The sequence below is a fragment of the Condylura cristata genome, unplaced genomic scaffold, assembly GCF_000260355.1.
Source record: "Condylura cristata isolate star-nosed mole 26May11 unplaced genomic scaffold, ConCri1.0 scaffold00022, whole genome shotgun sequence".
Lineage (NCBI taxonomy): Eukaryota > Metazoa > Chordata > Mammalia > Eulipotyphla > Talpidae > Condylura > Condylura cristata.
This window is the reverse complement of record NW_004567123.1, coordinates 7,451,865-7,471,404: the sequence shown is the minus strand read 5'-3', so window position 1 is coordinate 7,471,404 and position 19,540 is coordinate 7,451,865. Positions and strand designations below refer to the sequence as shown.

General features: G+C 37.2%; 1 protein-coding gene across 2 annotated transcripts in view; it reads right to left on the bottom strand.

Annotated features, from left to right (window-relative positions):
- Positions 1-19,540, bottom strand: part of KIF16B (kinesin family member 16B) — a 252,959-nt gene that overhangs the window by 61,744 nt on the left and 171,675 nt on the right. For both annotated transcript variants that reach the window (XM_004687156.1, XM_012728321.1), the window contains 3 exons: positions 19,384-19,480; positions 18,350-18,400; positions 5,460-5,582 (listed from right to left, as the gene is read on the bottom strand). In XM_004687156.1, coding sequence (XP_004687213.1) covers positions 5,460-5,582; positions 18,350-18,400; positions 19,384-19,480 — 271 coding nt within the window. The remainder of the gene's footprint in view (positions 1-5,459; positions 5,583-18,349; positions 18,401-19,383; positions 19,481-19,540) is intronic.

Here is a 19,540-nt window from a genome sequence, read left to right as displayed (position 1 = left end):
CATAAACATGTCCACAGGATAAATTGCATTTACTTATAAATATTTCTCAATTGCAAGTTTCCACAAATGTATGGTATATGCATATTTTGTTAGTTAAGGACTGTCAATTTTAAAATCTGTCATCAATTTGTATTTGCTTGTGTAAAACTATCCTTTTTTGGAGGAGAATCAACAGTTTTCTAAGAAAAATATTCCTACTAGCCCTCATTTAAACAGTTACTTGTACAGTTTCCTTCAGTGATGTTTATCTTTTAACATTTATAGGAACTACCTAAGTATTTGAAAATAAAACTCTTGCATTCAGTTTGGAGGAAGTAGTTTCATACCAATTTAATATATATTCAAAAAAGTTTTACCAGATTTTTGAAAAACAGTCTTATGCAGCAATATAACTTAAAACATGTTTGAGAAAACATGAATTACAATATATTGTAAATGTCTCAATCTGTATAGCAACAAGCATTACTACATTAGGTTTAATTAAAATCTCATCACACAGTGTTGAGAATGAAATTAAACCAGGGTGGTAGAAGCAGCCACACACCCTTCATCACAGTGACATCCTTTGGTGAGAAGTTGAAATCACTTTGTGATCTATTTTAAAACAAATTTTAAAGATATAAAATCTTTAATATAGAAATATAAATACAGAGATATAAAATCCCTAAAATTAAGGAACTTTAATTGAAACTTCTAAAATTAAGGGACAGGAGGTATTCATAGATTCTTGTAGAGGAAAAACAAATGAAATGGAACACAAGGTGGTGACTGGGACTTCATCTCATTTCACCTCCATCATTTCTCCTTTGTGCAGCACTTATTTTGTGAAGATAAATAAACTGCCCAAGTTGAGGCAATATAAAAGATTAGTTGCTTTGAGAAAACAGGGGAAGGGGAAAATGACATTTTTTTTTTCAGTGAATGACAAAGTTCTCAAAGAAAAAGAAGGGGTGCTTTTAAAAAAAGGGCAAAATATGATTAATCCCCAATGTCACTTGTTCTCCTGTTATTTATGTTTGAAATAAGAGTACACAAGCTGAGTGAATCTGGAAGACCAAAACACACGCAGTACTCCATTTGTCTCAGCTATGCTAATACTCACCAGCAATATAATTTTTCAGGCTACTAATAAGCAGAGTTTCAGATGCCAACCCACAAATCCTCCTGAACATTTATATTCTATCAAGTTGGGAGTATTTCTAAAAGACGTATGTACACATAGTTTATCTAATAGACTGAAATGGCTCTTATTTCTGTTCTGCCAAATAAAAAGAAATTTCTCTGACGATAAATGTGATTGCTTCAACTCTACAACTGCAAATTTTCTGGGCATTTCTTCTTCACGCTTCTTGGAAGGTCTATCCACCACCAAATGCTCCGAGTTTATCAAAGCCTGAGGAATAGCCACAATCTACAAAGTGCCAGTGATTTGGTCAAAATGAGGATAAGGAATTAAAACATACATGAAAATAACAGCAAATTTTGCAAACCAGCAAAGGTTTGGAAATGGCCACTTTGTTTATTTAAAACTACCCTAAAATATGATCTCAACTTCTACAAAATGCTGAAAGCACTTCTAGGACTACAGAACAGACAAGCAACCACACACGCCTATTACTTAGGGAATGCTAAGTCATGATCCTGATGGCCAGAGCCGACAGTTGTGCCAAGTCTTGACTGAGCTCCTCAGGTGACAACAGGTCTGGCCCACATATGCTCCATGCAAGAAGTGCACATAGAAACCAGGGCTTTCTGCTGGCCACTGGCCAGATATGCCCCCATCCGACAAGCATGTACTGGCCCTGAGCACCCTGTGTCCTCCAAGCCCCTGAAAAGCACTGCTGGAAAGGAGGCACCAATAGAAAGACAGGACAGACAACCATGACGAGATGAGTGCTCCAGCCACCCACCTCCCTTCCATTACTGCTCTGTGCTGACTGAAATCAACTTAACAAGTTGTATAATCATTCTTCAATTGATCTGAACCTCTCTACATTGTTCAGTAATCCCACCCCATTAAGTTAGTCTCTATGACAAAGAGCAGGAAGGTCTACTGGTAAAGCTAAAGGCATAAGACCCACCCTTTAGTATAAGTGGCAGGCATTGTTCCAACACCCCACACATATGACCTCCCACTCTCTCCATACCAACCGTTTTTTTACAGATGCGGCTCAGGGAGGTACATTGACTTGCCTAGATAAACTGAAAAAGGCTGGAAAGGACATTGGTGAATCTGGAGCTATTCTAGCTGCTATCCTTCTTTGGGGAGTTCAACCATGCTTGTTTGCTTTATTAAGGAGAAGAGCAGTATATTAATACAAGTTTGTTTCTAGTATAGAGCCCCAATACTGCTATGATGGGGTAGACTCACAGGACTGTGAGACTGTCAGATCACCTATCTATGAGTACATGAAGCACCCTCCCTACTCAGAAAACTAGAAGCTCTCCAGGCAAATGCTTACAGTCCACTCCTGGTGTTAATGATTACAGCACCTGGGAAAAGTACAAAAAGGAAGCAGAACAATGGCATGCTTTTAGAATATGGCTTTGATAAGTTCAAAGAAAGAAAAACGTTTTTTATACTTTATGTATTTTGAAGTAAAAGCATAGAGCTAGTCTGAAGACTCTGTGGATTCTCTGTATTTGGTTTCACTATCCTGCCTTTGCAGCTTTATAATTTTGGCCTGTAATTGACATACAGCCTGGACTATTATTTGTTTGCCTTTTTATATAAATCAACTCAGATTTGAAACAGTGAACATCTTATCCATTCCTTAAGTTCTATGCAATAAGTCAATTAAATATTTGTATTAACACATCTGGTTGATTCAAATGAAATACATTTATGTACTAACTGAAATCAATGCATGTCCTTCAGTGCTATGAGTTTTATGTTTTGGAGAATTTTAACTTTAATTTTAAACAAGTGAAAGTGAGCCTTTATTCTCTCATTTAAAATCTGGTTGAGCCACTATGGAAGACAAAATGGAGGGTCCCCCCAAAATAATATACGGTTATATGATCCAAGCATATAGCTGAAGGAAATGAAAACAGGAGTTCAAAGAGAGGAAAATCTGTATTCCCATTCTTGGCACCGCATTATTCACAATATCCTAATTGCCCATTAGTGGATGAATGGGTAAAGGAGCTGTGGTAAAGACACATACACATACACAGTGGAGTATTATTTGGCCATGAGAAAGGATATAATTCTCAGTAACTTCAATGGTCCTGAGAGTATTATACAAAGTCAGAGAAAGGCAAATGCTGTACAGTGATTACACAAGCAATCTAAAACAGCAAAACTTGTCAAAATAGAGTCCACTGGTGGTTACCACAGGCTAGAAGCTGGGGACCTAGGGATAGGCTGCGTAAGGGTACAAAATCATAGCTAATAGATAAGTAAATTCTGGAACGCATACAGGATAGTGATCAGTTGACAATACTGTATTGTAAACTTTAAACAACTTTATTTAAGTTGCTAAGAGACTAAATCTTAATAGCTACTACCACATACACACACACAAAGCTGGTAATTATGTGATGGGATAGAGTGCTAGTCAAGACTACAGTGGCAATCATATTTTAATATATAAATCTATGAAATCAACATGTTACACAATGATATATGTCAATTTTATTTCAATTAAAAATGTAGAAATACTGGCCCTCCCTGGTGGTGCAGTGGGTTAAAGCACTGCACTGAGAAGCTAAAGCCACTTCCTCATGAGTTTGATCCCCGCCTGCCCGGGAGGTGACCACATGGCGCGTCAGACCTCTCCTGACCCGCCCGCTGCTCCCCTCAGCAGTGTACTTCGTCGATCTGCCTGTTCTGCTCCCCCACTCTGTCTCTGGTGAAGCCTCTCGCTGCCCCTGAGCCTCTGGCCTGTACCCCAGTTCTGTATGCACAAATAAATAAATCTTTAAAAAAAAATGTAGAAATACTAAAAACACCTCCAGAAATTGTTTATAAAGTGTGTGTGTGTGTATAAAACATTATAGACATACACACAAACTCACTCTCTCATGGAATTCTATATGCACAAACAATTTAAAATGGCTGAGAAAAGAGACTGAGTAGGAATTAGGCATTAAGGCAGTAGCAGTGGGAAGTGAAGTACTAGATAAAGGCATGCTATAACATTTGAATCAAAAGCCTCAAAATCTGGCAGCAAAGAAGCAAAGTTCAAGACAAAGCCACCCATACACAAATGTCATATCTTCTCAACAAAAACCTCAAGCCCAACTATGAATGCTTAGGTGTTCTGTTTCAATTTTAAAGGAAAACTGAGTACAAGAAATAAGAATCAAAAAACCTGACAAATTAGAAAAGTGATTTGCACTGTTTCTGTAGGAAAACAGAAAGAGCATGCATACCTGAAGGAGCTCCTTTGCCCCAGAGCAGCCCCAAGTTTACCTATTTTCTAAAGACTTCCCTCCTAAGATACTCATTAAACAAAGGCCTCAGCTACAAAGAAATATGGAAACCAGTATTGTCGTCCAACTTCCTCATTTAGCAATGAGGGAACTGAGGCTCAGAAAAGTTGAAATTTATAGGCATTGAGTGAACTGAAGCAGAATTACAATATAAAGAACTCAGCATCTAGATTACAGTCTGGCATCTTGTGATAATCACCCCCAGGAACACCTTATACAGCCATAAACTGTGAAGCCTGCTATATGTCATTACAGCAATCATCATCACCTATCTTGGAAATAAGGAGTACAGTGTATCATTAATTCCTTGAAAAGGGGATGGTGGCCAACAATATTTAATAAAATGTTATGAGTCAATGGAAATAAAATAGAAATAAGATGAAGTCATGATCTCAAAAAGTGTAATATAAAGAAGCAGGCATATCTCTTCCTGCAAAGCTATATAAATCAAATAATGTCTAAAACCAATTAGGAAAGATTACAACTTAGTAGTATTAATACACTCATAAAAATAACAGTAGTAATAAAAGCAATAGACATACTGTGTTGCTTATTATTAGCAAAACACTAGACTCGGCACTTTATATGCACTCATACATATGCTGTTTGTGACATAAATAACATTATTCCCATTATTAGAGATATGAAAATTGAGCATAAGTCCATAGGTAGGTAGACCATGTGTCCTGGTTTGCCTGGCATCAAAGCAGAGACCCTTAGTGAGTAGAATTTTATGCACAGAGTAGTACACTCCTGGGTAACCTGGGGTGATTGGCTACCCTACAATATGTAGATCTACCACATACATGCCTGACACCCTAATCACCGCTACCTTCTGTGCTGTAGCTTCACCCTTTGGGTGATGGTCAGAGCTCCCACTGGTTTGAAACTGGGCATGGCAAATATCTTTCTAAAACTAGATATTCAGCTGCAGCTTCATCTTTCTTTACAAAAAAAGCAGCGAATGCACTGCACAACCTGGCGCCTCCATTTCTCCAGTAAAGTAAAGAAGAAACACTTACCTTGACCTCAAACTCGAAGTGTTCATCCTTTCCTTGCCCGCAGAGAACGTAGCGTGGAATACTAATTTTAATTGGGTCCTTCAGATCATCTGGATTTGCTCCCAAAGAGCGAGAAACCATCCGCTATCAAAGGCACATCAGACAGAGAGAACAAAGAGGAATCAAGATCACTCCGCTGCAAATACCCTGCTTCGGCAGGCGGGAGAAAATGTATTTCAAGTAGAGAAAGAGCATTAAACCAGTAGAGTTTATTTAGAAAAATGATGGTTTCCTTTGAAAAAGAAATGCTAAGTCTGTCTCATAACAAAAGACCATTTCTTTAAGGTAGACCATTCCAAGAAGTCAGGGCAAAAGCACTTCAAAATGTTGTTTGGCTTTGAAGTTCTTTCCAATTTATAAGAACACGTGAAATGAGGGACAAATTACATATCCTGACTGAAAAAAACAAACAGTGTGAACTAGATTCCTTTCTGAAAATTTGTGATCATTTGGCAAACTTTTTCTTCTTCGTAGACTATCAGCCTGCTGTACATAAAGCACCAAAAGCTGGAGATTTTGTTCAAATTTACTTCATTTTTAACTTCTAGGTATTTTTGTAAGCCCAGATGGTAAGAGAAGTTCTTTAAACCACAATTAAAACAATCCCAAAGATTTTCTTCAGGCTCCATTTGATTAATAATCAACTTGGCTCTGACAAACACTTATGGCTTGGATGGTGGGAAGCCAGAGGGATTTGTGGAAGAGGCATCATGAAAAAAAAATAAATCTTCAAAATGAATTCTCGCAAGTGTGAATGGGAGAAAATCTCTAAACAATTCATATCATTTGCACTAATCTGGGATTGTAGAAAACATAAGAAAATACATTTTTGAAGCAACAGCAGCAATAAATAATTACAATCATAATTATAGTTAGCATTTATTGAATACTTACTGCATACCAAGAATTGTTCTAAACAGTTTATATGCTTTGTTTGATTTAATCCTCACAATTCCCCTTTGTGATGTGAACCATTATTAGCTGCATTTATCAGACGAGAGGCCCAGGAGTGAGAATGCAGGTAACCAATAGAGGTAAGTAGTAGAGGCAGGTTTTAAATTCCAGCTGATTTAGAGCCCTCATACATCATGATTATGCCATATTGCTTCCACGGAATTCTAAAACAGCATTATCCATTTCAGATAACTGGGCTGATTTCAACATACCAAGAACTTAAGGAGAGTAAACCCATTTATTTGACTAGAAAGAAAACAACAGGCAATAAGCTTTTTTTTTTTCCCAGGCAGAAAGGGGTCCTAGACTCTTGGCTTCTTAGCCAGATATAATGTGGAAAGTCCAACCTAGCTGCGTGTTCAGAAACTGGATTTCTGAATACTGCAGAGATATATAAATTGTCTCAGCTAGCTTCTTTCTCCCAGCGGACAGGGTGAACATTTTGACATGATATGAAATCACCAAAATCTTTTATTAGAGTATCTTGATTTTTTTTTTCCCACATGGCTGGTAAAACAGAGAACCATTAATTTAATCTCAATATTGCACTTACTCAGTTGTTCCCACACTGTGGCGAGACATTATTCTTAAAGAGTTTTTCAATATGTGTATTACCAAATACTTTTCAATTTGCTGTTAATGTAATTACAAATTTATATTTAATGTAGACATTACCTGAAGCACGGAATATGGTCAATGATAAAACGACAGAGAAATAGTTTCATGTTTTTTTTGTTTTGTTTTGTTTTGTTTTTTTAGTTTTCAAAGAACACACTTAAAGAGTCTTTGACCTGCAAATGCCATGATTTTCCCATCAAGTTCTTGATCCACTGCCCAAGCCCTGATCTTTTCTATAGCTACCTTAGTAATTTCATTTTTCAAGCAGAAACAATCTCTTTTTTAGATCTGTCACAAACACTTGGGAATCAACTTCCTATAGCACATGTTTGTTGGGAGTTGAGGGGAGGGAGCACACTGTAGCCTGTAATAATCTAAGCTCAGAGAATGCTCCTGGAGGATTTTTAAAAACCGGCAACTGACAATACTAGTTGAGAGGAAAACTCATTATTCTACTTAAGTGAAATTTGGATCCTCCCTACTGGTTAAACTATAAAAAGTCCATACTGCAGTTGATCTTGTAGTCAACAGGTTCTGTCCTAAGAGGTAAGAATGAGGAATAGGAGGAAGAAAGTCTATGAAATCTTTTCCTTTAATCAATTAACAATAGAAATGGTAAATTCTTAAATATAGAAAATCCTTCCTGAGGGATCATTATTAGCATGCTTTCAAACCTATCTCCTGGACTTTTGTCACTTTAGCACATGGCTGTCACACACATCTGCTGAGAAGCTCTGAGAGACAAATGTGATCTTTTAACAAATTTTGCCTGGAGAGACCTCCAATTATATATTTAAACTTTTCAAAACACATGGGTTCCAAAAAGGTGTGGATTACAATATCAATAAATGTGACACACATGGTTTTGAAACTCTACCATTATCTGCTTCCCTGAATTAATCACAGAAAAAGACTTGGGATTCCATGCAGTGTTCACTTTGAAGAGAAAGAAAGAGAAGAGTCAGAATCGAATCCTCACTTTAGGATATGGCCTCTGAATAACAGTTAACCACCTTCCCTGCACCTCAGCTTCCTAGTGTCTGTGGAAATGGACATGCTATTTACCAACCCCTAAACTACAAGGCAGGAACCTTGTGAACACTGCAGTGTTCTGCCCTGTGCCAGTTCTACTGACAGGCAGATTCTGACTGACAACTGAACACTGGCAAGATTAGAAATCTATAACTGGACACTGAGAAAGACTATAAATATATGGTCTGGTAACTGAATGTTGTGGATTTCACTGAGGAAGAGCTGCAGCCAAAGCCACAAAGGTATATCATTAGTTAACTAATGGAAACTTGTCTTTAACTTCCTACTGTGTTTGCTAAGGCGTACATCAAATTGATATCTTTAAGTACCAAGTGTGTACTAGGTCTTTCTCAACAGCATTAAGTTTTGAACAATGTTTTGGTATTTCCACTCAAATTTAGGTAGGTTACATATAAAGTTAGTAAATGCTGTCTTAACTTTTATGAAGCAGCTTTTCCAGTGGTTAAAAACAGAACTGAAGATCTGATTACGCACGGGAATTTTGAAGCTATAAAGGTCTCAATTTCTAAGAATGCTTAATTCTGAAATCAACCCCTAATGAAAGAAATTTGTCTGTAGCTCGGACTCATACATACTTCAAAGAAAAAAAAAAACCTTTGTCTTTGAAAATTTAACTAGGTATATAAATCAAGTAGGGATCAGTAATCTGGGAGGAACTGGAGCAGGTATTTATGCAGCCTACCTATGTGTAAAATAGTCTTTTACAGCACCTGCAATGTGTCCTTTCAAAGATGGCATGAGAGCCACTGTGCCAATCAGCATCAGAAACATTGCCAGTGTCCCCCACTATCATGCACAACCACAATCTGCTTCGATCCCATTGATTTCACAACTAAATGTTGAGTGTAGAGAAATGAGTAACTGCAAAAATGACTAACTGTAAAATAAATTAGGATCTCAAGCCACTTGAGCTGAGAGAAAAATCAAGAGTATGCGTTTCCATCAAATCATGTTACAAGTAATTTTTAGAAATTACCTTTTAAGTCAATTTCATGAGAAACATAGTATTCTCAGGACATACTGGGAAAGGTTTCTGACATTCTCTTAAACTATGTTTATGTTGGGCAGGAAAGAAAACTAACATAAATGTCTCCTCAATTTATTTTTATTTGAAAGCAGCTATATTTTGAATATCTTAAGTTTTAAACTAGACAAGTGAATGTGTGCTGTATCATATTACATCCCATTATTTAAGGGAGCTTTTAAACTTCTATGGAATTATTTATCTTGGAAGAAGTTACAGTTTCACTACATGTGGCAAAGAAGATTTCTTAGACTTGGAAGGGGAAGCTGGTGACACATGGTAGTAGGAGGTAAAAAATAGGGAAGGCTGTATGTTCAGATACACATCTTGAAGCAGATCTGGCATGGATAAATCCTTAAGACATTTCAAGGAATTTTTAATGTACCATAGAGTGGTTCTACTTAGAATTAAAAGGTAAAGGGAAAGCACATAATTAGTAACTTGAATTACATTTCTACATACATATGAAATATGATATTTAAAATAAGATAAAAAGAAATGTTTTTCTTTGTAGCATGTAATTAAATAATGTGCTATATCAACAAATACACTATTTTTCCATTGTTGGGGAAACACTGTAGTCAGGACTTTAGCCAAGAGAACAGAAAGAACACAGGCTACCTATTGAATATTCACATTAACATCTTTTCTCCTATTCTATCCCCTTCTTAGGGGGCAAATTAAGGAAATTAATAGGAAATGGCATACGCATCCACTTAGATCACTGCCAGCACTACAGAGGGTAAAACATGGATCAATTCTAGAGGGAGTCATCAACAATTCCCCCTAAACACTTAATTACATACCAGATGGCTAAATTCAGTGTACACTTTGACCATGACAAGGTTGATCTAAAGAACGTTATCTGATCTAGAGTTGTATGTCTGAGCTTTGCCTTCAGAATACTGGTTATGCCTGTTGTGTCAAAGAAGATGGAGCAAAATTGTTAATTGTCCTTTATATGTTCCCAACATATGCATATATTTGTAACTTTCTCTTTTTTTTCCAACAGGCAAATACAGTAGTGATACATAACTAGAGCTATTATGTATCAATCATCTACTACAACCCGGCATATTACTTCCCAACAATTTGAAAATGGGGTCTACAGTGGAAATGGTAATAATCTATTATATACCCAAATATGTGCTATGTTGCAAAAGACAGGGAATAAAGAAAAGCCACACAAATAGTTATAATTTAGGAATATGGTAAAAACCAAAAATAAGTTTATAATCATATGCAGAAGGTGAAGCAGCTTACTCCTATGACTTTTGGTAAAACCATGATATCTTAGAAAGATCAGTGCATATAACTGAATTTGATCTTGCTAAGATATATGGCAACACATGCTACAGGTACATCCTAACCCTCTCTGTCAATAAATGACACTCAAAATTCATTTAAAAGTGGATTTAGAACAGAAATAAGTTTTTAAATAAAGGAGTATTTCTTTCATTTTGATATTCATCTCTAAGGATAAATCACCCTGAAAAATGAAAAACTGTTTTGGACAAAGATATTTGTGAAATATATTATTTACCCTTATTATCCTTTGGGTAAATCCCAAAGATCTGGCTATCAGAATAGATTATTTCATACAGATTATTTCATATTCATACATATCTGAAGTGATCAACATTGTTCCAATATTGGACTATCTGATGAATGTTTCAACTTAAAACTATGAAAAATGTCACCATCTTTCTCTTAAGGATTAAAGACATCTTCCTATAATGGCTATTGTTTCTGGATAACTCATCATTAAACTGATTATTTCAAAAAAAAGACTAAATAATGGATCTAGAATGACAGATTAAGAATATGGCAACAGCTGCAACAGGACTATCATACAATACAGAGGCTTGGGTCACTTGGAAGAGGAAAATCACATGTTCCCCCTTCTATTCTACAATGTCTTTGATTAGCCATGAAAAGTACCACTCATTTTCACTCACTAATTTTTACAGGGCTCTACTTAAGGTTCAAACTGTGCTAAACTCCAAGATGCTGGAGAAATTAAAGTGGGTGTTGGGGGAGGGGTGGGAGGAGGTTTGGGAGGGTTCACAATCAGGTTTCCATAGCACATAATGTTTATCCTTCTAGTTAGAGAAGCAATATTAAGTATACAAGGTTATCCATACTACATTTACACTATGTCTGTATCCAAAATTTTTTATGTAGGATCTAAAAATGCAGATAGCAAAAAAGTGGCATAAGGTTCAAGCAAAGAAACAATTTTGCAGACACTGGTGAAGCAATTCTCAGGAAGAAAAACCCAAACTCATAAAAAGAGAAATAAACTTTAATGTCTAGAAATTTAAAGAAAAGTTTTCAAGTCAGAAAAGAATCAATTTAGCAAGTCTTGCACATATTCATTTCTAGCACAGTCAATCCCATTAAAAAAAATCAGTTAAAAAATTTACTCAAAAATGTCAAGAACCACCATGACTTGGAGGTGACTTTGGTGTTGTGATTCTAATACACATCTGGAATAAGAGATGGATTAGAGTCCAACTCTCAATCAAAGGATCTGGGAGTTAAATCCCCAAATATGGAATGGTGATCAATGACAGTTACTCCTCCATCCCAATGGGAGCACTCTGGGACTCAAAAGGAACAGTACAGGGAAAGAGTTTCATACACTATAAACAAATTGGGATTGTAACCCATTGCATTTTCAGCAATAAAAGATTTAAACCAGATATTAAAGGAGAATGATTTAATATAGGCTTTAGTTCTCACCAACTGAATCTTTCATTTCTCATAAGGAGGCTTTAACAAATGATAAGGGTGCATCCAAAACAGGACATTGGATGTAGTGGATTAAAAATTGTGCTGTATAAGAAACAGCAGATAAACTGAAGAGTCCCTCTGGATGTGAAGAAGAAAAATCAGAGGTGATAAAGGGAATAACTATCTACTAAAAGGTTATGATACACAGACAGCATGTTGAACAGACTTGCTTTATTCTGCCATGGAAGAGTGCCACAAATGGCGGGACTCTGCAGGTGGAGACCTTACATAGAAGGTGATGGAAACTACAGTTTAACAGAAAAACATTTCCCAATGAGCAAACTGTTTCGGGGTAGACAGTTACCATCTTATCTGAATGGGAAAGCGAATTGGAATAGTTGATTTTAAAGGCCTGTGACATGTTCTTCCCAGTAATTCAATATTTCCATTAGGGATTAAATCCTACAAACCTTATCTGAATTTTCTCTTCAATAGCCTTGGGAACCCTAACATAATATATTTCCTCTCCCAAGAGACCCAAGATTGAATTACTGATCTAATTCCGTCCCCATGAGCAGCACTAATAGTAGTACTATTACTACTAGTAATGGTGGCATTAGTAGTGTATATTCTTTGTCTTGTTATAGTTTCTTGGTCGATTGAATGTATTTTCTTTCCCCTTGACTCTGGAATTGGTTATCTGATTTGAGTTGGCCATTGGGAGTTACCAAGATGGTTGACATTTTATGCTTTCTGTTATCATCACAATTGCCATAGTATCTTCAGCACAGACTCCAAAATGGGACATGAAGAGCAGATGAACCAGTGAGCAGCAGATGACCTGCTCTCCTACCACAAAGCCAGTTCAACCTATTTGCAAGCTATTAATGAGAAATAAAAAGCTTTCTGTTGTTGCTGCTACTATTGAATGCCACTGAGCTTTTGAGGGTGGTTTGTTATTTGGCAATAGTTGACTGACATGACATCCATCACCCAAGGTATTTTAAGGGGTGAAGCAGAACTGTCTAAGATGCATGCTGAAGGCTGTGTAAATAAAATTAACAAAATAACCTCATTAGAAAACTGACCTATTCACTAAGTCAATTTGACTATCAAAGAAACATTAATAAAAGTGCTCTTATCTATTTATCGTGCAAAGCTTTAAATAATCTAGGGAAAAGAATGTAAATAAAAGTCACTGTAATTACTACTGCTGGAAAACTAGTACTCTCCAAAGGACACATATACACACATACATGCATTTATGTATAATGAGTATAGGGACACAAAATGTTTTGAAATGTTTTTCCACAAAGACTAAATAAATTCACCCTGCCAACCACAAGTCTGTAAAACATGCAGCTGTGAGCAAAATGGATTTTAATCAAATTCAGATGAAATCACTGTTTCAAAAGTACTCAAAGAGGTATTGTCTAGAATGCATTAAGAGGTCCCATGATGCAAATGCTTATGCCTATATTACAACAATACAAAATGCCACATAACAAAATATATATGTACCTATTTTATTTTCCTGAATAAGAAATTCATTACAACTGAGAGGATGTTCCATTAGGCTAGATTCTGAGACTCTCATCCCTGCTCCCTAATGTAGTATCATGAGTACAGAACTCTCAAGAAAGAGACAGTGGAGCCATAGGGAGATGCCACAGTGTAAAGGCATAAACACTACTCTACTGGCTTCTACAGATATTATGACAACCTTAACACTTATTTCATGGAAAGTAAATCAAATTCTCATTATCAGCTACCACATTTGAGCTCAAGGTAATAAGTGTGCTTAGGTGAGAGAAATGACATGTAACATCTGAATACACCAGAGGCTATTTCTGCTGTGTGATGAGACCAGAAAGTAATCCTTATTGTGGCCTAGCTGGATCACAAAGCTGAATGAAGAAGTCATAGTGAACACATGGCTTACACATGCTCCTATTTGCTGAAGTTTTAATCTATGAATGATAGTAAAGGCCATAAGTTAGAAGACAGTAAAATTAAGTAGTTTTACCTGAGAGAACAAGCAAGTCTGCATAATTTTTCTCTCTCTTTGGTAAAATTAAGGACATTGTTTCCTTTTCCAATTATAGTATCCCTCTGCTGGCACCTGTAATTCCTCTCCCTTTGGTTTTCATAATCATTTCTAATCTTTTTATCTAGGATATATCATACAATACTAGAATATCTTGGTTCATTTTAGAAGTCTTTTCCATGATATAAGATCTATCAGCCAAGATTGCAATAAGCTAACTCATTTTAATGATGCCCTCATCCCAGACTCAAAAGATGTCACAGGAAGGGTATGTATGTATGTATGGATGGATAGGGAGGGTAGTGGAACCAACCAGAACTTGTTCCATCTAAGATCATTTGAGTCTAAAGACTGAAAGAGAGAACAATGCCTCCACTGTAAGGCTGTAGCCACAGGTTGTACCTACCAAATGTTCAGTTCCCTGCCCTTTGCCATTCATTTCCCCAGAACCGACGTAGACAAAATTAATATTGATGGGCATGAGGCAAATAGGAAGGGTACTCAAAGCAAGGCACAGGTTGAAAAGGAATGCTCCACTAGTCTGAAAGGAGGAAGGAAAAGGCAATTGGCTTATGGAGGAGACAGCAGGGAATACAGTGTGTTTTCCATTGCACCAATCAGTGATGGGTGAAGATTTTAAATCCTCTTCTTTCAGGAAGCTGAACCCATCACTAATGTTCTCTGCTACAGAGCTGTCCTACTCATAGCTAAAATGGAGGATGTCAACAAAGGTCATTGCCAACCCCAGCACTTTTTCAGGCAGTACCAATTAGCCTGCTGAAATCCAGCAGTATCCAAGTCATCGTACTACAAGTCGACATGGAGTCAACACAATCAGAAGTGCTTTAATCACCTCATAAATAATGAGGCAGACTCAAATTTATAAGGCTGAGTTTCAGGAACATGAAGCAGAGTGGTAATATAGATATTTTATCAGTGTTCTGCTATCAGTTTTTATTTTATTGTACATATTAAAAACATTGACATTTTCAACTTTTAGAGGTGTGCATTTTTCCAGTTTCAAATCAATTAGCTCCATTGAGATATCATGTTCATTTTATTAAAATTCACAAAAAATATGGAGTATTTCTATACTTCTCAGTCCTCAAGCCTTGTAAAATGTGAGATAAGCCATAGAGCCTCTTCCTGAAAGTTTCGGGTCAGTTTCCAGACTTCAGGTGCCACATTCTGACTGCCCTGCAGACACACAACAGGCTGCTGGACAATCGGACACTGTGGGCCTTGAGACAGTGTTCAATCTGACTAGTTCCTGAATCGGAAGGAAGTTTGAGTTTTTGTAAGAAAATAAGTTCAACTGTTGGTAATTTTTTTCTTTTCTGGGACAACAAGGCACATGAATGCCCTTATATCATACAATTTGGCCACATCAAATTGTTTTTGTGTAAAAGGTATGTTTAGAGAACAAGTGTAAGGGTGGAACACTTGATCTCCCCTCACGAGGGCGCTGTGGGTGGTCAGAAGGATGAGTGACAGCAGCAGTTCTGGCTGGATTAACCTCGACTCTGACTGTTGTGTAGAATATCAACTGGACCTCCGACAGAGGGAATGTTAGTTTCCATGATGGAAATAAATCAGATCAACTAAAGTATTGTGGAATTTGGATGACAACTGAACCCCATCTGCCAAAACTAAATCAAGAATTTCTGCTTTCCAATCAAGAGAAAGCTGAACCAGATCTGTTGGAGCTAAGGATGATTAGTGCAGGCAGAAAACTCAGACTCAGATGTCAGGACACAGAGGAAGTCATGGCGTGTCTGTTGACAGAGGTTTCTGTTGTAACTAAATACAGTGAGAAGGAGACTCTCAGCAGAGGCCAGAAATTGAATACTCTGTCCACCAAAGCCAATTTGGATCTCATGTAGATCAGAGAGGGGCAAAGCATAAAAAAATTCCCACTGAGTTGGGTTGGGAATAAGACACAACCCATGCATATAAAGTTGAATGAAGCAGGAGCAAGCACGCTATCTGGGGGACTGGTTCTGTGCAGTTGCAATAACAAGCCTTTCACATCATTCATGTCACTCAAAAGTTCTGGTAAGGAACAAGTCACCTGCTCAAGAAAGTCTTTTAAAGGGCACTCTTGAAGTTTCAGCATCTGGTCTGGGAATTGTACAAGGGCTTGTTTCAATGCAGAACTCTTACTAGCATCTTCATTTTCCAGTTGGAAAACTGAGCTTGGCGAAGCATCTGCTAACTTTGCAGCTGTGGAGGTAGGAAGGAGGTGTGGTGCTCTGTAAGGCATGGTATGCTCTGCTGGCCTGGCACCCCCTGTTTCTTTGCTCTTGTTGCCTCTACTCTGAGCTAGGGGAGAGTAAGATTCTAATGGTGCGCTGTGAGACTTCAAGGTGTGTCCAGGGGTAAGTGTTGCAAAAATGGTAGGCATCTGATGAAAGTTGGGATATGGGTCACACAAACTCCTCATGTGGCTGATCACCTTTGTGCCAGCCTCTTGCAAGTGAGAACCAGTATCTTCATAATGGTCTGAGAGTATTTGGTGAAAATATCCCAACCTACTGCTTCCTTCTGTCCTGGTACTGATCAGTGACTCTGAAGAATTAGTTTTTTGAACAGCTAACTCTTTCTCAGCATGCTGCTTGGTTCAAAACACTGAGGCTGGTACACTCTGAAGAAAGCCATAGGATGCACTTGCTGAAAGGACAAAGGAGAGGAACTGGTTTTGTCTGGCCTGTTTATTCCACTGTTTATCCTTTCTGAGATGTGTGTTGAAGCAGAGTCCAGCCAGACTGGATTCCCACACAGGATTCATCACTACCAGTCATCAATTCACTGATGCTTTCTGACTTAGCTTGCAAATCATGTACATTGCTGGTATAGTTTTCATTAAGAAAAGGTATTTTAGGCAAATTAAGACATTTTGGTTGGACACTGCCTGTGTGCTCAGGGTGACAATATTTGTAATCACTGTTCTGCACCTTGTATGATGAGGACTGATCCCTCCACTGGAAGGTTTGAGCCAGCAATGCTGAGGAGGGAGTTGTAGGGCCTAAGAGGTTTCAAGTTATGGGAAGATTCCGGTGGCTGTTCTGATCCACCTCCATTCTCTTCACTTCAGTGGCACTGGAAGTGTCAAGTGACACTTCTGGGCAAAATCTGGGTAACAGAACTTTTCTGTTCAAGATGTCAAAAACAGTTGAAATGTAAATGTGGTAGCAAGTTTTGTGATTCTTTTGTACATGATGGTTCTTGTAGTCATTGGTTTCATTGAGTGCATTAATTCAGGGCTAAATCAGAAAGCTAAATCATTTTTATCGATTGATACATGATTTAAGAAAGAAAGATCTGATGCTCACAGAACATCAATTACCTTATACCATATATCTTATGAAAGTGTGAAGTATGCTGAGATATATATGTAGTATGGGATTGATCCACAATATCTATTTCCTGGTTACTTTATTCTAAAGTAAGTCTTCATATTTGACCTAATTTTCAAAATGATCATATTTAATTTTTAAAGTAAGTCCATGACCTTTTGTCTAAAATGTAAAAGAAATCAGAACCTATGCAATGTAATCAGAAGCAAAGCAAAAAGAAACTAACAAGGATTCAACCCAATTCATGTTTCTGTCACTTCTTGATTTGTTTTCTAAGAATTTTTAGTTATCTGTCTTGGTTAGACTACCTTTCCCATAACAACAAAGGAGAATAAATGTAGGCAAGGTCTTACTCTTCACAAGATAAGGATAAGGGTGTTCAGAAGATAAGGATAAGGGTGTTGGATTACTGGAATAGAAGGTGCGGCAGTGGACAAGACAGTGACACTACTGTGGAGACCCATTTTTTTTGCTTCCTGCTTTCTATGTAGTAAGAACACTCACACTCTTTATAAGAGAAGCCCACCACCAACAGTTTTGCTTTTCACTTTTTTGATTTAGGAATAGACAGCAAGGACAAGTCCCTCACTGGGGAAAATATAAGTAAAAAAAACCTTACAAACTGTATGCCCAATCTACCAGAGAAGCAAGCTAATCAACCAGAGTATTTCCTTTGTACTAAAGCCAACTTGGTGTCTGTAAAGAAAGCAGGTTTTAAAAAACATCAAGAAGTGCTCAGTTTCATTTTCAAACCTCATATCTGATTCTGATTATATAATTCTGCCTTTTAAATGCAGACTAAGGGAAAGGATACAGTTACGAAAGAAAACCTGGGCAAAGGCCTCCACCACAGCTATGTGCCATTGAAATAAAGTCAAAGCAGTTTTAAACTGCAGGATTCCATTTAATTTTAAGTCCATATAATAGCCTGCCTTCCCTATTAGCCATTAATCTCACTGGGACTTCAAAATTCTAATTATGCAACTAAACATTAAGAAAATTTAATCACACAAGCATGACATAATTTAAGGCGACCCTATCAATCTAAAAAATCATTACCTACCTCATATTTTAGCTTACGTTGAATGGTACCATTGTGAAGTTTCTCATTATCCTGAAAAGAAAATAAAAAGCCCTCTATATTAAATTATAGTATGTTCATAGAGGGGGAAAGAACTGATTTGATTAGAAATATTTATGGGGACAAAATTTTAAAGAAACATACTTGTCACTGAACAATGACAACCCTTCTATTCCCAAGGTAAACATGACTCTATCGATTCATCTGCCTGTAAGAAAACTGAGCTATTTTTCCATATCTTAAAATTTTAAAAATAATATTAAGAGAGAGATTTCCTCAGGACACTTTTTTTGCAGAACAGAAATAAAGTATCTCTAATTTGATCAAGATCAACTTATCACAAATATGTATCTTCTCAAAGGCAAAATTTGTATTTATTTGGTATAATTTAGCAAACAAAATCCTTAAGGAAATTGATTGTATTTTTGGAGAACACAGAAAATGTTACATATAAATTTTTATAAATCAAAGTAAATAAAACATTTTTTTAAAAAAGATTTATTTATTTGTGTATACAGAGCTGAGGTACAGGCCAGAGGCTCAGGGGCGATGAGAGGCTTCACCAGAGACAGAGTGGGGGACAGAACAGGCAGATCTATTAAGTACAATGCTGAGGGGAGCAGTGGGCAGGTGAGGAGAGGTCTGCCACGCCATGTGGTCACCTCCGGGGCAGGTGGGAATCGAACTCATGGGGAAGTGGCTTTAGCTTCTCAGTGCTGTGCTTTAACCCGCTGCACCACCAGGGAGGGCCGTAAATAAAACATTTTAGGAAACTTATAGTCACTTAAAATTTCCCCCAGGAATTCAAAAAATTTTAGTGACATTATTCTTTAATCAATACTATTTGTAAACCATCACAAGTTCTACCCAAGCATTATTTAATGTTTCCAGACTATTTTACCTCTCACTTTTTTTTTTCTACTGAGAAACATAATAAAAGAACTCACCGCCACCAATAACTTATTGAGGGGTCATTGTGAAAAGAAAGGTTGTGTTGTCTGGTCCCTCCAGCTCACCTTTGTCACATCTGCTGATGTATTAGTGTCATCGCCAATCACACGATGCAAATCCTGAAGCCGCCTTTGAACTTCCTCTTCAATGTAAGCACTGATCCTGAAAACAACAGAGGTGGGGGTAACAGAGTATGTTTAACCACACTGGATATTTAGAGAT